The sequence below is a fragment of the Vombatus ursinus genome, unplaced genomic scaffold (assembly GCF_900497805.2).
Source record: "Vombatus ursinus unplaced genomic scaffold, bare-nosed wombat genome assembly UNPS02000577.1, whole genome shotgun sequence".
Lineage (NCBI taxonomy): Eukaryota > Metazoa > Chordata > Mammalia > Diprotodontia > Vombatidae > Vombatus > Vombatus ursinus.
Genome location: NW_020940355.1, coordinates 15202552 through 15223498, shown reverse-complemented (window position 1 = coordinate 15223498; position 20947 = coordinate 15202552). Strand labels below are relative to the sequence as shown.

The 20947-nt window shown below is 37.9% G+C and overlaps 1 protein-coding gene across 1 annotated transcript in view; it reads left to right on the top strand.

The window, feature by feature from the left end:
• SYCP2L (synaptonemal complex protein 2 like) overlaps positions 1 to 20947 on the top strand; it is a 73491-nt gene that overhangs the window by 52006 nt on the left and 538 nt on the right. The window contains exons 26-35 of the mRNA XM_027867921.1: positions 342 to 492; positions 1237 to 1280; positions 3142 to 3265; positions 3933 to 4003; positions 4174 to 4243; positions 6900 to 7007; positions 11385 to 11473; positions 13158 to 13249; positions 16490 to 16589; positions 16692 to 16750. Coding sequence (XP_027723722.1) covers positions 342 to 492; positions 1237 to 1280; positions 3142 to 3265; positions 3933 to 4003; positions 4174 to 4243; positions 6900 to 7007; positions 11385 to 11473; positions 13158 to 13249; positions 16490 to 16589; positions 16692 to 16750 — 908 coding nt within the window. The remainder of the gene's footprint in view (positions 1 to 341; positions 493 to 1236; positions 1281 to 3141; positions 3266 to 3932; positions 4004 to 4173; positions 4244 to 6899; positions 7008 to 11384; positions 11474 to 13157; positions 13250 to 16489; positions 16590 to 16691; positions 16751 to 20947) is intronic.

Here is a 20947-nt window from a genome sequence, read left to right as displayed (position 1 = left end):
AGGCAGAATTTTGAACTCAAGGCTCTGTTCATGCAGCCTTTTGAGGAGAGAGAACACATCAATTACATTCAGGGTGCAAGTGTTTAACATTTAATTGTATAGTCATGTTTTATAGTTATATTCACCTGCTTAAAAACTTTTTAGGGGGTTAGCTCTCTCGACTGTCCCTTCTGCCTCTGTATATGCCCCCATTACCTTAAATGAGCACAGCACCAGATAGAGAATCCAGACATCTGGAACAAGTTAATGCCCTCACTTTGATTGTGGAGATATATTTTACTAGTCCATGGATGTTTGTGATAATTTTCTGAGATTTCAGATTGAACTTCTCTCTTTGTAAGTTTGATGATGTTAGGAAGCACCTGTTTTCTGAAAGTAATAATGAAACCAGCAATGATATGAGTGGAAGCTCTTGGATCAATACCCAAAAGAAAAAAAACTTAAAAACATATTCGAAGCAGAAAAAGCCAAGAGTCAGAAGTAAATTAAGAGGTAAGTTTAATATTTTACCTACCTCACAAACCCACTATAAGCCAATCAGTAACAAGTATTTCTTTGGTGTCTGCTATGTGTTGAGTACTGTGCTAGATGCTATAAGGTGATACAGATGCCTATAATGATTTCCCTGTCCTCTACCTTCTCTAACTGTTTATGCATGTTCAACACACAAAACAATAACAACATGATATAATTACCCTGTAACACCAAACTCAGAACTTTAAATACTATAGTTGCTTGCATGTTGTCTCTCTCATTAGAATGTAAGTTCCTTGAGGACAGGGACTGGATTTGCCATAAGCATATAGTAGGTGCTTAATAAATGCTTGTTGACTAACTTGACTAGAAGCATTAAGAAGAGGAGGGAAAAAAATTAGTTAAGGCTATAGTAGTCAAGAAAGGAGTTGAGTAAGAAATGAGAGTTCACTTGCCCCTAAAGAGTGGACAGGTTTTGGATAAGTGGTAGGTATTCCAGAGGTGGAGAAAAGGGCATGAGAGAAGGCACAGTCACAATGACAAGTGTGGAACAAGTGCTTATGGTACAATAAGGTACAGCTTGAATAGAATGGACCCAATTGTGTTGGGAAGATAGGTTCAGATATCGAGGGCTTTAAGTGGAAGGAGGAGTAGTTTGGAGAAAATGTGATAAGTAGTAGAGAATTATAATAATGGGTATAGGGGTTAGTCTGTTCCTTGGGAAATAAAGCCATGTGCTGGAGACTTGTTTTTCTTTTTCAGTTTTGCCATTGTCACCTTCAAGTAGTGGCAGTGATCGCCGAAAGGTCAAAGTAAGTAGCTGTGTTCCAATTTAGGAAGCACTTTTTAAACTCAGCTCAGGGCTGAGCACTGAGGATACAGAGGCAGAACAACCCCTGCTCTCACATTCTAAGTGGGGAAGGCTGCACATAAGAGAGGACTCAGCCGCAGGGTGGAATGAGTGTCAGATTTCATTCAGATGAATCAAATACAAAATGGGAAAAGTCCATGGTCTTGTGTTCAGGTGAAATAACTGTGGAAATGAAGCTATTGCATGGGAATTTTTAGAGTAGCTTAGTTTTTTTTTTTTAGATGTGAAAAAATATGAAAAATTCAGCCATGTGTCTGTGCACAATCAGCACCTGCCCTGTTCAGAAACTGCAAAGATTTCATAACAAACACATTTAGAATGGATTTTGAATGTTAGAAATTCTAACAATTGAATAGCCCCAGGAACTTCTGACGAAGTAGAAATGTTATTAAAAATCTGAGTCACTTTCAGATGCTTGCCACAACCTGACTTAATGCTTTTCTTTTTAAAGCAAACATAATTGTTTATTCTTTCCACAGATTTTAGCATTACAAGTAAAATTGATATTGATTGCAAAATCTATTTTTTTCAATTTTTTTTTCAGATTGGGCCCAATATCTTCATCCTTAGATATATGTTGACTAACCTACTGAATTTCTTTGGTGCTCCTTTCATATACTAATGCTAGGGTGATTGTGTTTTTTAGGGCAGTGAGAGACAGCAGCCAGCAGAAATACAATATTAGTGCTGCAGGAATAGATTTAAAACTGTTAGCATTAAAGTTATTCTTTGCCCTTAGCATGACTTCTCATGTGCCCTTCCCCAGAACTTTGTTTTTAGATTTGTAGATTTTTTTCTAACCTTCAAGGCTGTTTTATTCCTTAATACAATGAATGCGACATAAATCTTGCAAAGAATTACCTGATTTTACCTGTAATAATGTTATGTAAAAGAAAAGGTAGAGAACAATTCTTACTACATGGAGATTCACTTGAGGCTGAAATTGAGAAACTCCCAAACTGTGCCACTGGGGAAAATCTTTTTATCATTTCAGTGCCTTTAAAAAAAAAAACCAAAACTGTGCATTGTTGATTTCCCTATAAGTTTTAGTGTTCAGAATCAGTTCCCCACCTGTAATGACTTTGAGTGACTAAGTCATTTTGACTATTATAAATACACAAATGAAAAATAAGGGACATGTGAAGAAAGATACTATCTGTATCCAGAGAAAGAACTGATAAATAGGAGTACATATAGAATAGTTTATACCCACACATACACATATGTATATATGTGTGTATATATGCATACGTATGTATATGTACACACACACACACACCCCTATTTGTGTCTAATGGTAGCCATCTCTAGAGCAGGGGGAGGGGGGAGAGAGGAAAGGAAAAAGGAAAAAATAAATTTATGTGATAACTTGTATATTTGGAGAGAATAACAGATTATACAGGGTAGATTTGCAGTTTCATGTGCAATCATCTTTTTTATTGTACTGTTTTATGGAAATGCTTGTTTCATTCCACAAATTGAAAATAAAATACATTTAAAAAAAGATTTAGAGGAGGATTGTAATTTAGAGGTGTCATTGCATATATACTTATAGATTTATTTTTATTCTTTGGACTAGATGTAACTTGAGATAAACATTCAGCCATGAGGTATTTGTGTTATTGGTGTATATTTTGGAATTTATTTCATTTGAAAAAAAATATTGGAACCCATGAACCTTTTCTAAGAGACTTGAAGGATGTTGTAGAGGTCAAACAACTTCTTATTGTTAATTCTGTTGTTCGTGAAAAAGTATCAAGGTGCTATTTTAAAAAATAAAATCAACTCTATTTTAGACAACACCAGTGGGAAAAAGGATCTTGAGGCAAAACAATGAAAAAAACTCAGACTTTCCTGTGGTAAAATTCCAGGGTAGCACAGTCTTCCTAACACCTGATGATTCTGCCAAGAAGAAGCCCTGTATGTCCCCAACTTTGTTCTTTTACTCATTTGTTATACTTAATTGGATTGCTGGAGTGTGTGTCAGGGTGGGGAGGGAAGGCTTTTTCACCTTTTATGTTATTTTCTGATTATCTTAGAAAAATGAAAAGATGAAATTCAATTTTCCTTCCATTATCCTCAGCAGAGAGAAGGGCACTGAGCTTTCATTCCAACCTTTGAGATCAATTTGGGTGGAAGAAAGTGAAAATGAATTTTTCTTCTTTTTCTCTTATTAGTAAAGCTCCATAGCTTTTACTTGTCATGATCCATAGGTGCCATTGGCAGGTCTAAGACATAAGCAAAGAAGAAAGGGAATGGGGAAAGGCAAGTAAAGAAAAGAATGGAGTAGGTGGAAGGAAAAAAAAGGAAGAAGGAGAATATGATTCACAGTGATACAAAGGCAATGGTAAAGTGTTTCCAACTATTAGCTCTGGTAGCCCCAGTTCTATAGTCTACATAACTCTGACCCATGGTGACTCAATACCCTTGGCTTCTGTAACAATGGTATGCCAGAAACTCCCTAAAAAATAGGCAAAAATGATTTTTTCCATCTAAAATGCAAGTTAATATATGAAAACTATTAACTGTCTAATCATTGCCTAATGTATTTGTTTATCCTTTTTCTTTCTTGGCTCTGACTCCAAAGTCCAAAGTATATCCCCATTAGATGATATATCTTCCCCAGAGTACTCAGATGTCACAGAGGATTTATCAATGGTACAGTTTAATTATTATTGATTTATCTCAATATAAGTATTTTGATACAGTCATGTGCTTAACTTTAGAGGAAAATATGGTCTAGTTTTTTGGTATTTTTAATATAAAAGAGGCAGTTTCATAGCTTCTGGTTTTTTTGTTTTTTATTATTGTTATTATTTTGTTTTTAGACTGCAGCTCCCAAATCCTCAGTGAAAAGTGCCATCCTCAAGCGAAAACCCCAAAATGTGGGAGTATCAGGTAAAATAAATGATATATAATTATGGAGAATTATTTTTACTGTACCATGCATCTCTTAACCTATAATAGGTGGCATTCAGGGATGGAAATGGAGATGTCTAATTTTGACCAAGGTGGCTATAAGGTTATGGTAGGGCATTAAAACAGAAACGTTTAGCTAGAATTGTAAGGCTTGACCTCAGGAGGGAGCAGGATTTAATTCATGAAGAATCATGCAGTCAAAAAGACTCTCAGAGGCCATTGAGTCAAACCTGGTCCAGAATCCTCTGTATGACTTGCCTGACAGGTGTCATCTCACAGGCCTCCAGGCAGGGGGAACCTAATGCCTCCTAAGGTCATCGGTTCTACTTCTGTCTAGTTCTAGGTGTTAAGAAACTATTGTGGGACGTCCTTTAAAACTGTCCTATGTATTCAGACAAAACAGACCTGAATGTCCTTAGGTAAAGCCTTAATTTACTTCTCTGCAACTTCTGCCTCATGTCTAGTCCACACCTAATCTGTCTTCCATGTCATAGCTCTTTCTAAGGGTGGTAGATTGGTATAGTGGGGGAAAAGTGCCAAATACGGAAACAGAAGACCTGGATTCAAATCTTGGCTCTTTCATTTATTACCAGTGTGACCTTTGATCTCATTGCATTAAAATCAGTTTTTTTGGAGTAGGTGGCTTCTGAAGTCCTTCCCAGGGCTAAATCTATGAAACTCTACCGGGGAATGATCAAAGCTCATGTTGAGATAGCACTCTCTTTACACTGATCCTTTGAGAAGATAGTCCTATTGTTATTTTCTATGCTTTCATGATCCTAGAAGTAAGTTTATCCCATATCATAATCCAAGGATGTTTCATTTGTGAAGAGCAAAAAAGACCTTATTATATAGTATGGTTTCACTTCTATGCGTGTGGTGGAGGGGATCCCATTTTATAGACTCTAGGGGCCGCATGTATTTGTACTAAAATAAGGGACTATGTAGGACTGACTGGTAATAATAGCTAACATTTATAAAACTCTTACTATGTGCCAACCACATTATCTCATTTGATCCTCATGATAACCTTGGGAGGTAGGTGCTATTATTATCCTCATTTGACAGATGAGGAAACTGAGGCAAACAGATATTAAGTGACTTGCCTGAGGTCACACAGCTAGTAAGTATCTAAGGCTGGATTTGAACCCAGGTTTTCTTGACTCCACTACCAGTGCTTTACCAATTGTTGCCCCTGATAGTAGGTAACAGGGGGTGTCACTTGTGGAACTCTAAAGGTATTACATGTTGTCAAACATTTTCTGTCCTGTTACAGCACCTGAGATTCCAGTTTACATTCCTTTTGGGTTGAAACATTATGTCCCAAAAATGCCTTTTGAAATGAAGGTTTCATCTGGAAGGGTATAATAATAATGAAAATGTTTGTTATGGAACTATAGAAACACCTAAGAGTTCAACTCTAATGTGTTATCTAGCTGAGTTTTAGTAAATGGTAATTTATTCATAGTCACAGAACTCATCAGTGATAGAGACAGAATTAGAACCTGAAACCTTGGTCCATGGTCCAAAGCATAGCTTAGATTATTTTCCATAAGAGGCAGTATATAGTGTACTGGATAAAGAGCTGGCCTGAATTCAAGCCCTATCTCTGAAACACACTTGCTATGTGATGCTGGGTAAGTCACTTTACCTACCTCTCAATGTTTTGGGCAACTGTTTAAAACTATCACAGAGAAGGTGCTATTCTGCATGGTAAGGGGGAGTTCCTCACTGGGAATCAAATCCTGATTGAATCCTGAATGTAAACTGTGAGGAATGAGCAATGAATCTTCATCCGCGGAGCCTAAGTATCGAGTACCTTTTGCCAGGCTCCAATTTAACAGGTTCCATCTAGTGAAGGGGGTGGGGTGGGGAAATGGAGCATATATCAGGTTTTAAATGGGAGTGGAGATTCAGAGCATGGGGTGTAGCCTGGAAGGTACTTGGATAAGTCACTGCAGTAAAAAGGTGGAAGGTAGACTCCTAAGGGGAGAGGAAAAAAAAGAGATGGAGAAATAGAAAGGAAAAATGAAAGGGATACTAGAAATTATTTACTTTGATTTAGCCCAAGACTGACCCTAAAAAGATTATGTTTTTAAAACATTATTAGTCACCTAACAAGCAATTACTATGCAGACACTGCTTTGATTGCTGGAGATACAAATATAAGCAAAAAGAAAGATAACCCCTGCCTGCGAAGAGCTTACATTCTAATAGGGAAAGATGACACATAAAAAGAATCTGAAAAGCTGGGAGGTATACTGACTTAATGGAATGGTGGCAAAATCTATAGAGGCAGAAGAAGAACTGAGAGAAGAATGAAATTGGGTGGGTGGCCTTGGACTCTTCCCCAAAATGGAGATTCTGGGAGTAACTCACCAATGAAAGAAGAGAGATGCAGGGTGGAGGGTTGTTCCAGGATGAGGACACAGATGTTCCTAGATCAGTCAGTCTGAACCTTTGCTAAGCAGAGTGTTTCTTATTTCTAGGGAGAAATAATTTCTATATTTCTGTTCTCTTTTTGGATCACTGAAATGCTTTTACTTCCCATGGTCACTTTGAATAGGTTGATATGGCATAGAACAAACTTGGGCTTGGGGTAATGTGATATTTATGGAGCTTTCTTTGCTTTTAGATTTATCGGATAGTACTTTGATAAAGCCAAAACAACGAAAATTAGAAGAGGACCACACACCATTTTCCCCTGTTGCCTTAATGCTAGGAGAAAACCCAGTTCCTGCAGGTAACATTGGTCATACAGCAAAGTTAAAGGTAAAATGCTAATTTGGTGTTTAGAAAGGCTGACTTCTGAACCTGGCCAATGTGAGTGACTGGTGCCTGACTAGAAGGATACTGTAGAGGAAGTATATTGTAAGAGGAGAGTGTAAGAGTTCTGAAGATAAATTTCACTCACTTTAAAGTTTTGCTTAGAGCTTGCTTATTACAAAAGAAATTAAAGAAAATGAATGAAAAAGCATTTATTAAGTGCTTACTATGTGCTAAATGCTGAGGATGCAATTACAAAACCAGATACCTTCCTGCCCTCAAGGAGCTTAGATTCCAGTGGGAACAACAAGCAAAGGGGAGTGGTGGCCAGAGGAGTACACTTTGGTCCAGAAAGTCAAAGTAGAATCACCAAACATTTATTAAGTACCTACTATGAGCCAGGCACTCTGCTAAGTGCTAGGGAGACAAAGAGCCACAAACAGTCCCTACTTTTAAGGAGTTCACAATCTAATGAGGGAGACAACCTGTATATAACACTATATACATACATATATATATAAAACACTATACGCACACATTCACACATACACACACATATACATATATGCACACACATACACATGTACACATACACATATACATATATAAATATACACACAAATATATACATAAACATGTATACATACACAAATATATACATACATACACACATGTGTGTATATGCGTGTATATATACATACATACACACATGTGTGTATATACGTGTATATATACATATATACATACATATACATATACACACACACACACACACACACACACACACACACACACACACACACATATATATATATAGAAATTGTAAGTAATCTTAGTGGGAAGGCCTTAGCATTAAGGGATACTAGGTAAGGCTTCTTGTAAAAGATGTGATTTTATATGGGACTTCAAGGAAAACAGAGAATCTAGGAGACAGAGATGGGGGAGGGGAGAATTCCAGACATGGACAGCAAATGAATATGCACAAAGTCTGGAGATAGAGTATCTTGTGTACAGAGCAACAAAGAAGCCAGCATCAGTAGATCTTAGAGTACAGTGAGGGAAGAAAGATATTACAAGATTGGAAAGGTACTGGGGAAAGGTTATGAAAGCTTTTAAAAGCTGAACAGAGGATTTTATACATGATCCTGGAGGTGATGGGGAGCCACTGAAGTTTATTAAATAGAGGGTCTGACATGGTCAGACCTGTGCCTGAGTGGAACGTGAATTGGAGTGGGGAGAAACTTGAGACAAGGAAACCAACCAATATGCTATTGTGATAGACCAGGCATGAGGTGATGAGGACCTGTACCAGAGTGGTAGCAGTGTTGGAGCAGAGGGCATGTACAGGAGAGATATTGTTAAAGTAGAATCAATAGGATTTCGCAGCACATTGGATGTGCCAACTGAAGATTTGAGGTTTTTAGCATATGTTTAGGTTTTGAGCATGTGGGGATGGTTGGTGCCCTTGACAATAATAAGGAAATTAGAAAGAGGGGAAAGTTTTGGGGAAAAGATAATGAGTTTGGTTTTAGACATGTTGAGTTTAAGATGTCTATGGGACATCCTAGTCAAAATATCCAATAGGCAGCTGTTGGGAGATATGAGACCAGAGATTGGGAGAGAGGTGTTGTTGTTCAGTTGTTTCCGTCATGCCCTACTCTTCATGACCCCATTTGACGTTTTCTTGGCAAAGATACTGGAGTGGTTTGCCATTTCCTTCTCCAGCTCATTTTACAGATGAGGAAACTGAGGCAAACAGGGTTAAGAGACTTGCTCAGGGTCACACAGCTAGTAAGTATCTTGGGTTGGATTTGAACTCAGGAAGATGAATCTTCTTGACTTCAGGCCCAGCATTCTATCCACTGAGTCACTAGCTGCCTGGGTGAGAGGTTAGGGCTGGATAAAGAGACCTGAGAATCATCTGCATAGAGATGATAATTGAATCTATGGGAATAAATGGGTCACCAAGCAAAATAGTATAGTATAGAATAGTATAGCATAGAAGAATAAAAGAAGAGGGCCTTGAGGAGCATCCAGGGTTAGCAGGTATGAGCTAGATTAAAGTTCAGCAAAGGATACTGAGAAGCAGTGTTCAAACATGTAAGAGAATCAAGAGGGATCAGTGTCACAAAAATTTAGAGAGATGGAAGGAGGATTCAAGAAGGGTGAGGATTGGAAAAGCATTGGTGACTTTGGAGAAAGCTATTTCAGTTAAGAGAGAAAGTGGAAATGAAGTGGAGACTTCCATTGTAGAAGGCCTTCTCAAAGAGTTTACTCACAAAAGGGAGGAGAGAAATAGGACAATAGCTATTGAGGATAGATGCTATGATCAAGTGAGGGTTTTTTGAGGATGAGAGAGAAATGAGTGTGTTTATAGGCAGAAGAAAGCAGCAGTAGACAGGGAGAGATTGGAGATATTTGAGAGAGTGGGAATAATAGGGAAGGTAATCTTTTGGAGAAGAAAAGAAGAAATGGGATCACTTGTGAATGTAGAAAGGCAGAAATATTCAATCTAAATTCCTCCTCATCCCCCCAGTTATGGAACCATGACCAAATATGTCATTGTTCCTGAAGGGAGTATATCAATCTGCTTCTCTATACTCCATCTAACATCCCTTTAACTTGGATTATTCCCACCATCTGCTGCCTTCACTCCTATTCTTGGGTCACTGAACAAAGCTGGAGAAAATTACAAAACTATGCTGAGTCCACTACAAATTTATGTCACATTAGCTTTCTACATTTGATTATGTGGTTTTTATGCCCTACTATATGGTCAATTTTTGTGTAGGTGCCATGCATTGCTGAGAAAAAGGTATATTTCTTTCCATCCCCATTCAATTTTCTCCAGAGGTCTACTATATCTAACTTCTCTAAAATTCTATTCACCTCCTTAACTTCTTTCTTGTTTATTTAATGGTTAGATTTATCTAGTTCTGAGAGAGGAAAGTTGAGGTATCCCACTAGTATAGTCTTACTGTTTATTTCCTAATATAATTCATCTAACTTCTTTAAGAATTTGGATGCTATACCATTTGGTGCATATATGTTTGGTACTGATATTACTCCATTGTATATGGTACCTTTTAGCAGGATGTAGTTTCCTTCTGTAGCTCTTTTAATTAGATCTATTTTTGCTTTTACTTTATCTGAGATCATGATTGCAGTCCCTGCTTTTTTTTTTATCAGCATAACAGGTATTGCTCCAACCCCCTTCCTTTACTCTGTGTGTTTCTGCTTTAAGTGTATTTTCTGTAACAGCACATTGTAGGATTCTGGTTTTTAATCCATTCTGCTATTCACTTCCTTTTTATGAGTGATTCATCCCATTCACATTCAGTTATGATTACTAACTATTTGCCTCCATCCTGTATTTTCTCCCATTTATCCTTCTCTCTTTCCTTTCACCCTATCCCTCCTCACCATTGTTTTGCTTCTGACCACCACCTCCCCCAATCTGCCCTCCCTTCTATCAGTTTCCCTGTGGGAAGGAGTTTGAATTGAAAGAGTAGGAGATTGGGCAGTGAAGTGGTTAGCAAGAAGGCTGTGGAGGAGGTAGTTGGAGAGGAGGGAGTGAAATGAATCATGGCTGAGATTTTGCTGAAATAATATCCTCAGAGAGGCAATCATCAATCAGGAGAGGATGTGGTGTCAGAGCAGAAGAACCTTCAGAACATGGTCTGGTAGCTAGGCAGCTGCTGAGATGACTTTGGAAAAGAGATAGTTTGAGAAGAGGGAACATCCAAGCAAAGTGTGTAACAAGTAATGCTAGGTGAAGATCTGAGTTCAAATCTGACCTCAGACACTTACTTGCTGTGTGATCCTGGGCAAGTCATTTAACCCTGTTTGCCTCAGTTTCCTCATCTGTAAATGAGCTGGAAAAGGAAATTGCAAATCACTCCGATATCTTTGCCAAGAAAACCCCAAATGATGTCACAAAAAGCCTGAAATGACTGAACAACAACAAATGCCAGCATGCTTCAGATTGGTTCTTGTTCCATGACTCTTGTTTTTCATTTAATTTTATAATTAACAAAATTATTTTTTTCTCTCTTCTACCTCTAACATTGAAAAAAAACTTTTGTAAAAATACACATAGTCAGTCTGAAAAATAAGACACGTCCAAAAACTATGTCCAATCTGCACCTTGCATCCATCAACTCTGTGCCGGGAGGTGGGTAGTAGTACGCCTCATCTTCGGTGCTCTGGAATCTTGTTTGGTCACTGAATTAATCAGTCATGATTTGTATTTGGGGGTATATTATGCAATAGGCACATATTAGATGTTCAGAAAATGTTTGTTTTTAATGCAAATTTTTACAGTGTCTTTCAACTTATTCTAAGAAATACTTAGCCTTACAGGCCATACCAGACAGTCTAGGAGAGTCGGCCGTCATCTCTACCTTTGAAAATTTTACTAAAGAATTGAAGAAGAAGTTTGAGGTAATATTGACTCTGACACTTTGATGAATTCATTAGGATCTAGATTTCCCTTCATTGATGCAACTCACAATCCTTTCTAATTATTTATGGGCTGTCTTAGCCAGCTAACCCATCACTTTCTGGCTAATCTAGTGCTGAGCTTCTCTACACCAAGATGGCTGTGGTGGATAAGGACACACTCTCTCACAAGGCCAATGTTGTAAGCCTGTCCCACATGGTAGGACAAACAAAATTGTGCTCCACTGATATGGCCTTTGAGAGCCCAGGGTCACCTCCATATCATGATGAAACACTCCAGTAGGACTTTAGTAGAGGTTGGCATAGTCATGGTCGACATAGTAAAAGATTAGGTTGCGGTGACTGAATAATGACCAGTTTTCTAATTTTGTGAAGCCTAGTTTTCTGTACTCATCTGCATGTCTGTTGAATAGTTACTTGAGTTTGAGGGGGCGGAGTAGTAAACTTACTCTGACACATATAATCACCTAGTCCACCTTCTGACCAGTGTTTTCCATTTTTAGGAGGGCTGTAGAATGAAGCTAACCAGAGCCATGCAAGTGAACTCTTCCCCATGTCCTCATTAACACTGCAGTGATACTAACTACTTTAATAAGAATGGATGATTGTTGTGTGCTGGTAGGAAAAGAAGATTAGAAAATACAAAAATAATGTTATCCAAGAGGAAGTTTGATATAGTAGAACAAGAAAGAGGTGATTGGATGAGAATGGTTATGAGTCAAGTTTAAAGACAGGCTGAGAAGTGGAACACCTTGGAAGCAAGCATAAGAGCAATTTGAATCTTTGTAAAAAATTGCTTACATGGGAATTTCATGTTCTGTTTGCAGTATGAATAACTACAATTTCTGTAGGCCCTTTTAGAATCAATTAAGCAACTAGTGTTTATTAGGCACTTGTGTGGTTCAGACATTGTTTTAGGGGTCAAGATAAAAAGACAAAAATGAAACAGTTACTATCCTCAAGGAGCTTACATTCTAGCAGAAGTGACAACAGATGCACAAATAAGTATACACAAAATAGACCCAACATAAAAAAAATATTTTAGAAAGGGAAGTTGAAGTAGCAGCTGGGGTGATTAAGAAAGGTTAAATATAGAAGGTTTAATGTTATCTAACCAGTGTTAGATAGCAGTCTTTGATGATTCGTTGCCTTCTGAAGGGTTTGTCCACAGCAATGGTTAAGGTAATTTTCTGGCCTCATCCTATATATTGCCAAAATATTAGTGAGCAATTACAACAATCTTTGAAAACCTTTGCCATTTTTCTTTAAAACAACTCAGAGTGTTGCTAGCATTTTAGCTAAATGTACCGGAAATGTTTTCAAAGGTCCCTTCCAATGTTAAAATGCTGTCACTCTAAGAAAATTATACAAGTTAAGACAAAGTATAGACTCTGACAGCATGTACTGATGAAATGAGCATGAGTCTTCTGTTGCTATATGTTGTTCTTGTCTTCACGGATCAATAGTGTTATCAATTAGCATTCTGGCATCATTCCTTTAAGTGAAAATATGGTGCTTTTAGTTATATCTTGCCTAGCTTTTTTTTTTACACATTTTTATTGATCAGTTTCCACATTAATCCCTCCACCTTCCCCTGTCCCAGAACCTTTTCAATGAAGAAAAACTGTATGATGTAAATCTAATTAACCTTTTGATTATGATTCAGTCTAGGAACAAGAAAAAAGATGTTTGTTTCCAAAATGCTATGAAAGCATCTGACAAGTTAACCACGCTTTTAAACCAGATACATCAATGTAGGTAAATACTCATTAAATTGAGTGCAGCAGTCACTTTATTAAATGGAGTAGAGACTGAAAGCAAATTGAAAAAATCTGTGACCTTAAGAAACTTGCCCTATCACTACCACATGGTAGTAGTCACATTTGTCTTTCTTCTCTTCTTTTTCCTGTTCCTCCTCACCCTTTTTGTTTTTCTCCCCTCTCTTTATTTCTCTCCTTTTTCTTTCATGCTGAGCCTTTAACATACCCTGGCTGTGTGACCCTGGGCAAGTCTCTGAACTTCTCAGTGTTTTAGGGAATTCTCTCAAGGACTAGAGATTGCAGAAGGGATGCCAAACTGCATCAGCAAAGGGAATTTCCTCATCCAGGAGTCCCCTATATTAATGAAATCACAGGCCCTATTGCTGTCTTTACAAATGATGACTCTCTGGGAGAGGAAGCAGGGAGGATTATGTTGGGAAATGTAGGTAATACATATAAAAAAGATAGCAATAAAATTTATTTTTAAAAATGATCATTTTGGGGCAGCTAGGTTGCACAGTGGATAGAGCTCCAGCCTTGGAGTTGGTAGGACCTGAGTTCAAATCCAGACTCAGACACATGATACTTATTAGCTGTGTGACCCTGGGCAAGTCACTTAACCCCAATTGCCTCACCAAAAAAAAGCAAAAAAAAAAAATATCATTTTTATTAAATTGAAAAGAAATTGTTGTTTCTGGACTGGAGATTGATAAAAGTTGGACAGTATGGGTTGTGGTCTGCACTGCTGATAGCCTAGCTTGGGGGTAGGGAACCTGCGGCGTAAAGGCCACATGTGGCCCTCCAGTTCCTCAAGTATGTCCCTTTGACTGAATCTGAAGGGGCCACACTTGAGGACCTAGAGGGCCACATGTAGCCTGCAGGCCAAAGGTTCCCCACCCCTGGCCTAGCTCCATTAGAACCCATATATGTTTTTCTGGAAATGACCTTAAAAAACAAAAAGACAAAGCAACAGCTATGGTATATGGAGGTGAGCCTTAGAGAGACCAGTGTTCAAGAAAGATAATGGCATATAATGGCAGAAAACAGAAGGGGTAGTAGGTAGGTTTCCTTTCTAAGTGTAGAGTTTGGTAATATTTAAATAATGCTTTTACTACTTTTCCTTGGAGAGCTTTCATATTTTTTCACTTTAATAAAAGTCATACAAAGTATGTAGAGCAAGAATGAGAGTCTCCATTTTACTGTTGGGGAAACTGAGACATTGAAGTTACCTGGCTTGCCCAGCATCTCATAAAGTGACCAATGTGATACTAGAATACAGGTTTCCTGATTTCTAGTAAAGGACTGTTAGAAAAGAATCTGTGGCCTTTTCCAAATCATCTTATTTCTCCCATCACTACTCATACTGTGTCCCCATGAACCTGGGCTATAACAGGTAAGATTTTACTTGTGTGGAACTTGGTCACCATGCTGTTTTCTGTTCATTTCCAAGCCTTGTCTTCCTCTATCCTGAACTCTAACTTCCCATTATATAGCCTTTCCCATTCGAATTAGTTATTTGAGTTAGTTATTCGAATTAGTTATTTGAATTAGTATCCCCAGTACTTAGCACATTTTTCATTCATTCATTTGTTCTTTTAGAAGAAGGGCTCAATGTTTTAATATAAAGAGTCATTAGGAGCCAATATAGGATTAAGAAAAGAGGGCTTAGTTTTCAGACTCCTGCTTAAATGGTGGGTTCTTAAGCTTGGATACTGAGATAAGGCAAACACTAAACAAATAAACAATTGGGACAGTTGGGAGAACAAGTCGCTCTGAATGAAGTCTGTCATGCTGCTAGCATTTACTAATTCCCTACTATGGGCCAGGCCCTGTGTAAAGTGCTCAGGATACAAAGAAAGGCAAAAATCAGCCCCTGCTCTCGAAGGTCCTCATGGTCTAATGGGGGAGACAATCTACAAATAACTATGTAAAGACAATATATGTACAGGATAGGAAGGTAATCTCAGAGGGAAGGCACTGACATTAAGGAGGACTGGGAAAGAAGATGGGATTGTGGTTGAGGTTGAAATGAGAAGAGAGAGTTCCAGGCAATGGGGGACAGTCCATTGCAATGCAAAGATCCAAGACAACTCTAAAGAGCTCATGATGGAAAATGCTGTCCACATCCAGAAAAAACTATGGAGTCTGAATGCAGATCAAAGCATATTATTTGCTCTCCCTCTTTTTTTCTTTTGTTTGTTTCTTCTTTCTTGTGGTTTCTCCCATTGGTTCTAATTCTTTTTTACAACATGACTAATGTGAAAATAGGTTCAACATGAATGTATATGTAGAGCCTATATCAAATTGCATGCCATCTTGGGGTTGGGAGGAGGGGAGAGATGGAGAAAAAATTTGGAACTCAAAATCTTATGAAAGTGAATGTTGAAAACTAAAAATAAATTAATTAATTAAAAAAATTTGAGAGTTCCTCCCAGCAGTGCAGATTTCAATCTCTCCATTCTCATCAATCCTGTGCAACTCTCAGACATTTGAAATCCAACCAATTTGCTAGAAGCTTTCTTCCCAGCATTTCAAGGGTATTGTCCACCTGTGATTCCTTGATGTTGCCACATATCAACCCCATCTTCTTTTTTAGGTCCTACAATTCCCTTTCTACAAATAAGTTTTAAAATGGGGGTGGAGTGGGGGAGGAAAGGATAGCTACTAATAGAAATTTGACTGCTAAGTGGGTCTAGGAGAGACCTGAGGCAGGCACATCCACCATTGGGCTATTGCAGTAGTCCAGGTATGAGATGATGAGGACTTTCACTAGAGTGGTAGCAGTATTAGATGGGAGAAGGAGTATATTTGAGAAATGTAGTCTAAAAATGTAGTTCAAAAATAGTCCAAAAATCCAGTAGTCCAGGTATGAGATGATGAGGGCTTTCACTAAAGTGGTAGCAGTACTAGACTGGGGTATATTTGAGAAATGTTGCAAATGTACAAAGTGACAAGACAATATACTATGTACAGTATATACATGACAATTTGAACTGGAGTTTCGATAACAGGACATTAAATTTTCAATGCCCAAACAAAATTAGTGATGTCCTGAAATTTGGGGGCAGTGAGGTTAGAGAAGGATATAAATGAACTAATAATTTGGGAGTGGAGCTGCTGATCTGAGCACTCAACAGCATTATTCTCTTTTACAGCAGGAAGAGTGGGCTGTATTCTTGTGGTGTACAAACTCCTCATAACTAATTTTGTGGTTTTTTTTTTTCCCCACACAAATCAGGCTAGATAAGATAGAACAGTTCCATAAGAGCGTTCTTCAAGAATTGGACAACTTTAAGAAGGATGTTCAAGCTCTGAAAGATCTTGAGAAGGAAATCCTGGTAGGTTCTGGCTTTTCTTCCTCTTCTCTGGGGTCTATCTTCTTATGTTGTAGGGCAAAATAATAATAAGTAGCGACTGTTTCTTCTCTGCATCAATTTTAGGACGTTTGGAAGGAACAATCCACCAAACTAAATTCATTCTGTGACCTGCAAATGCAGAGGTACTTATTTTTTTTTAAAGCATTCTTTTGGGGACAGTGATCCTAGTCATTGAATCACAGGTCTAGACCTACAAGGGACCTTACAGGCCATCAAGCGCCATCCATCTCATTTTATAGATGAGAAAACTGAGACACAGAGAAGGAAAGGAGAAAGCTGCCAAGCAGTTAGGTGACGCAGTGCATAGAATGCTGGTTCTGGAGCATGTTCTTGAGTTTGGATCTGAAGTCAGGCTTGGAGTTAGGAAGACTGGAGTTAAAATCTGGTCTCAGACGCTAGCTGTGTGACCCTGGCCAAGTCACAACCTCTGTCTCAGTTTCCTCAACTGTAAAATGAGGGTGATAATAACATCTACTTCTCTGGATCATTTTGAGTATAAAATGAGAATATTTGTAAAATGTTTTATAGACCTGAAAGCATTATATTTGTGTTAGCTATCATCATTAAGTAATTTGTCCAGAGTCATACAGCTAGTAAGTGTCTTTAGGTCTTCCTAACTCCAAGTCTAGTGCAATATACCATTGATGGTCAAACTCGAATAGAAAACATCCCTACAGAAAGCCTATTGACTTAGAAAATACAAATTAACATTATATACATTGTATTATATTTTTACTTATTTTGTTAAATAAATATTTCCCAATTACATTTTAATCTAGTTCAGGCCAGGCTGGGAGCATGATACCTTTGCTCTAGCCACTACATTATCCTGCCTCATCAGAGGATTGTAGCTACTCAAATTAACCACCCCTGCATGACCTGTTCTTTCTATTTCGGTTCATTGCCTCTCCCCAAGGTGGAGAGAAATTCTAAACTCAACTTGCCAAATGTCAAAATAGAATATGAAATTTAGCTTGCCAGTCTGAAAACCTTAAAATTGAAGACTTAAAATTATTCAGTTATCATGTTCAGATTTTGGGTCTTTGAGAACACAGCTGATTTTTAGTTCTGTTTTGGACAATCTCCATTATACATTTGTTAAGTTCACAAAGGGTTTCCTTTTGCTTGCCAGAATGTTTCTTTGCCTCCTTTCCTTTCTGTTGGTGTATTTTCAGGAAAGGCATATGATTGTTTATCCAGATTGAGCCCTGCCCGCCCATGCATTCCCAGCTTCTATCTCAAAGAGTTAGTATAAGGAAGAGTCACAGACTCTGAGATGAGGAGGAAACTCAAAGGCTATTAGACTCAGGCATGGAGTGGATGAGAATCCCTTCTATAATTAATATAACTGACAAGTGGTTGTCTGACCTTTGCTTTGAATACCTCCATTAAGGGAGGACCTCTTAAAGTCTAAAATAGTCCATATACATGTTTGGACAGAGCTTAGAGTGCTGGGCCTAGAGTCAGAAAGACTCATCTCCTTAAGTTCAAATCTGGTCTCAGACACTTACTAGCTGTGTGACCCTGGGCAAATCACTCAACTCTGTTTGCTACAGTCTCCTCATCTGTAAAATGAACTGGAGAAGGAAATGGCAAACCACTCCAGTATCTTTCCAAGAAAACCCCAAATGGGATCACAAAGAGTTGAACACAACTGAACAACTCTAAACTGTGCTATATCCATGTAAAACTCCTAACTTTCTTTTGCGGAGGTGGGAGACTATGGGTGTGGAATACCATGACTATATCAATAGATGCAGAAAAAACCCTTGAAAAAAATACAATACCCATTTTTTTAAGGTTATGCATGTACAATCATAAACATATTTCCACATTGGTCCTGTTGTGAAAGAAGAATCAGAACAAATGGGAAAAAAACAACAAAACGTGGAAATGGAATGCTTTGATCTGCATTCAGACTCCATAGTTCTTTCTATGTATATGGATAGAAATACACAAGCTTTTATGGAAATGTCCAGCTTTCCCCAAATTAAGATAGGGAAATGCTATCTTGAGGAGATGTAGTGGAGTCTACTTATATATATATATATATATTTAATTAATTTATTTTAATTTTTAATATTCACTTTTATAAGATTTTGAGTTTTAAATTTCCTCCCCCTTCCTCTTTCCCCCTCCTCCCCAAGACAGCATGCAATCTGATGTAGGCTTTACTTATATACATTCATATTAAGCATATTTTCACATTAGTCATGATATAAAGAAGAATTGGAACCAATGGGAGGAACCACGAGAATGAAGAAACAAAACAAAATGGAGTCTACTTTTCTAAGAATTATTTTAATGAAGATTCAGAAATTTTCCCTTCTGGAGACACTAATCCTAAGGATAGATTCAATTTTTGAATATTTGACAGTATTAGAGTTATGACTACTAAAATGGTTATTTCTAGATGACACTTTTAAAAATCACTTGAAACTATAGTTATTCTGAGGTTTTTACTTAATCTCAACTAGTTATAATACTCCATTAAAAATTATGTTCTGGTGGTTGGTGTCAATTAAATTATTGACTATGAGTCCAGAAAATGAGACTGCCAAATTTTTTCCAGACTCTACCTTATTCAACCACGATAAGAAAAAAACCAAGCTTATTTTTATGCTATATCTCCAGGATAGGTACATAAATTGCTTTGTTTGGGGATATATTACTTTTTTTTCTCCAAGAGTGAGGTAGTAAAATGCAAAGCTATTCAACCCATAGCCTAGCAATGAAGGAAACTGCAGCTGAAGCCCCTACTCGTGTTCTTTTTTCACTCCATGACAGTTCCTAGGAATTGTAGCCTGGCCTTAGGACATTGAAGGCACTGAATACTGGCTTATATAGTCTCTATTTAACATTCTGCTTTACTATTATGACTAGTGGACTTTCTCCCATTCCACTTGCCTTAATTAAGTTAACTTAATTAACTAATTAAGTTAACTTAATTGAATTAATATAAGTTCTTCAGGGGCATCCATTATGTATTTTGTTCCTTTTGACTTTTGTGTTTGGGAAGCAGTGTGGTACAATAGCGAAGACACTGAATTTGGAGTCAGAGAACCTGAGTTCAAATCCTACCTTAATCATTTATTAACTATGATCCTGGGCAAATCACCGAACTTCAGCTAGCCTCAGTTTCCTCACCTGTAAAATGAGGGGGTTGCTCTTTTTTTTTTTGGGGGGGGCTAGGCAATGGGGTTAAGTGACTTGCCCAAGGTCATACAACTAGTAAGTGTTAAGTGTCTGAGGCCAGATTTGAACTCAGGTCCTTCTGACTTCAGGGCCGGTGCTCTATCCATTGTACCACCCAGTTGCCCCTTGGGGGGAGGGTTGGTCTTGATGACCTTTAAGGTCTCTTCCAGCTTGGAATCTATGATCTGTGGTTGGCACTCTAGTGCTGCCACTTACTTTGTGATCTTGAGCACTTAACTTTACTACACTTCATTTTATACATTTGTACAAAGAAGTGGTTAGATTAGATGATCTCTAAGGTCCTTTTAGCTCCAAATGGATGCTCCTGTGACCTAGGATTCTCTATATCCTCTAGTACCAGCAGCCAGAATGCTCCATATATACCTCTTTACTCAATATTTCTGTAGCATCTTAAAGTTCTGCCAAGTGCTTTCCTCTCCCCAGTCCTGTGAGGGAGGTAGTGCAAGTATTTTTATTTCAATTCTTTTAGACAAGGAAACTGAGGCTCTGGTGAAGTGACTTAACCCATGGTCACACAGCTAATAGGTGACCTTTGAGCCAGGACTAAAACTTGGACCCCTTGATTTCAAAATTCATTATCTTTTTTACTACATTTGCTGTCTTTCAACATACTCCTTGATTTTCTCTAACACATACTTATCTAAATCCTAGAGTCAATCAACATTGATTAGGTGCCTACTATATTTCAGGCACTGTTCTAAGCACTGGGGGTACAGAGAAAGGCAAAAGACAGTCCCTGTTCTCAAGGAGCTCACAATCTAAAGGCAGAGAAAACATGCAAACAACTGTATGTTCACACAAGCTACAGTTATCCTTTCCATATAGAGGGGATTAGGGGCACCTCTTCGATCTGGAAAATCCACATAAAATCTTTTGGCTTTCCCTTCATATCAGAGAAGGTCTGAATTTTTTCTTTTTTATAGGGTGTTTACAGTACTATATTGTAAAATTTGTGTTAAGTATTTGGTCATAGGCTCTGTGTCATCTGGTGGCTTTTGGGTGTAGTCTGTGGTTTCTGCAAAACTCCCCCCAAATTCCTATTTAATTTCTTATGCTGACCCATAATATATCAAAATAGCAATGGGGAAAATCATGATGTGGAA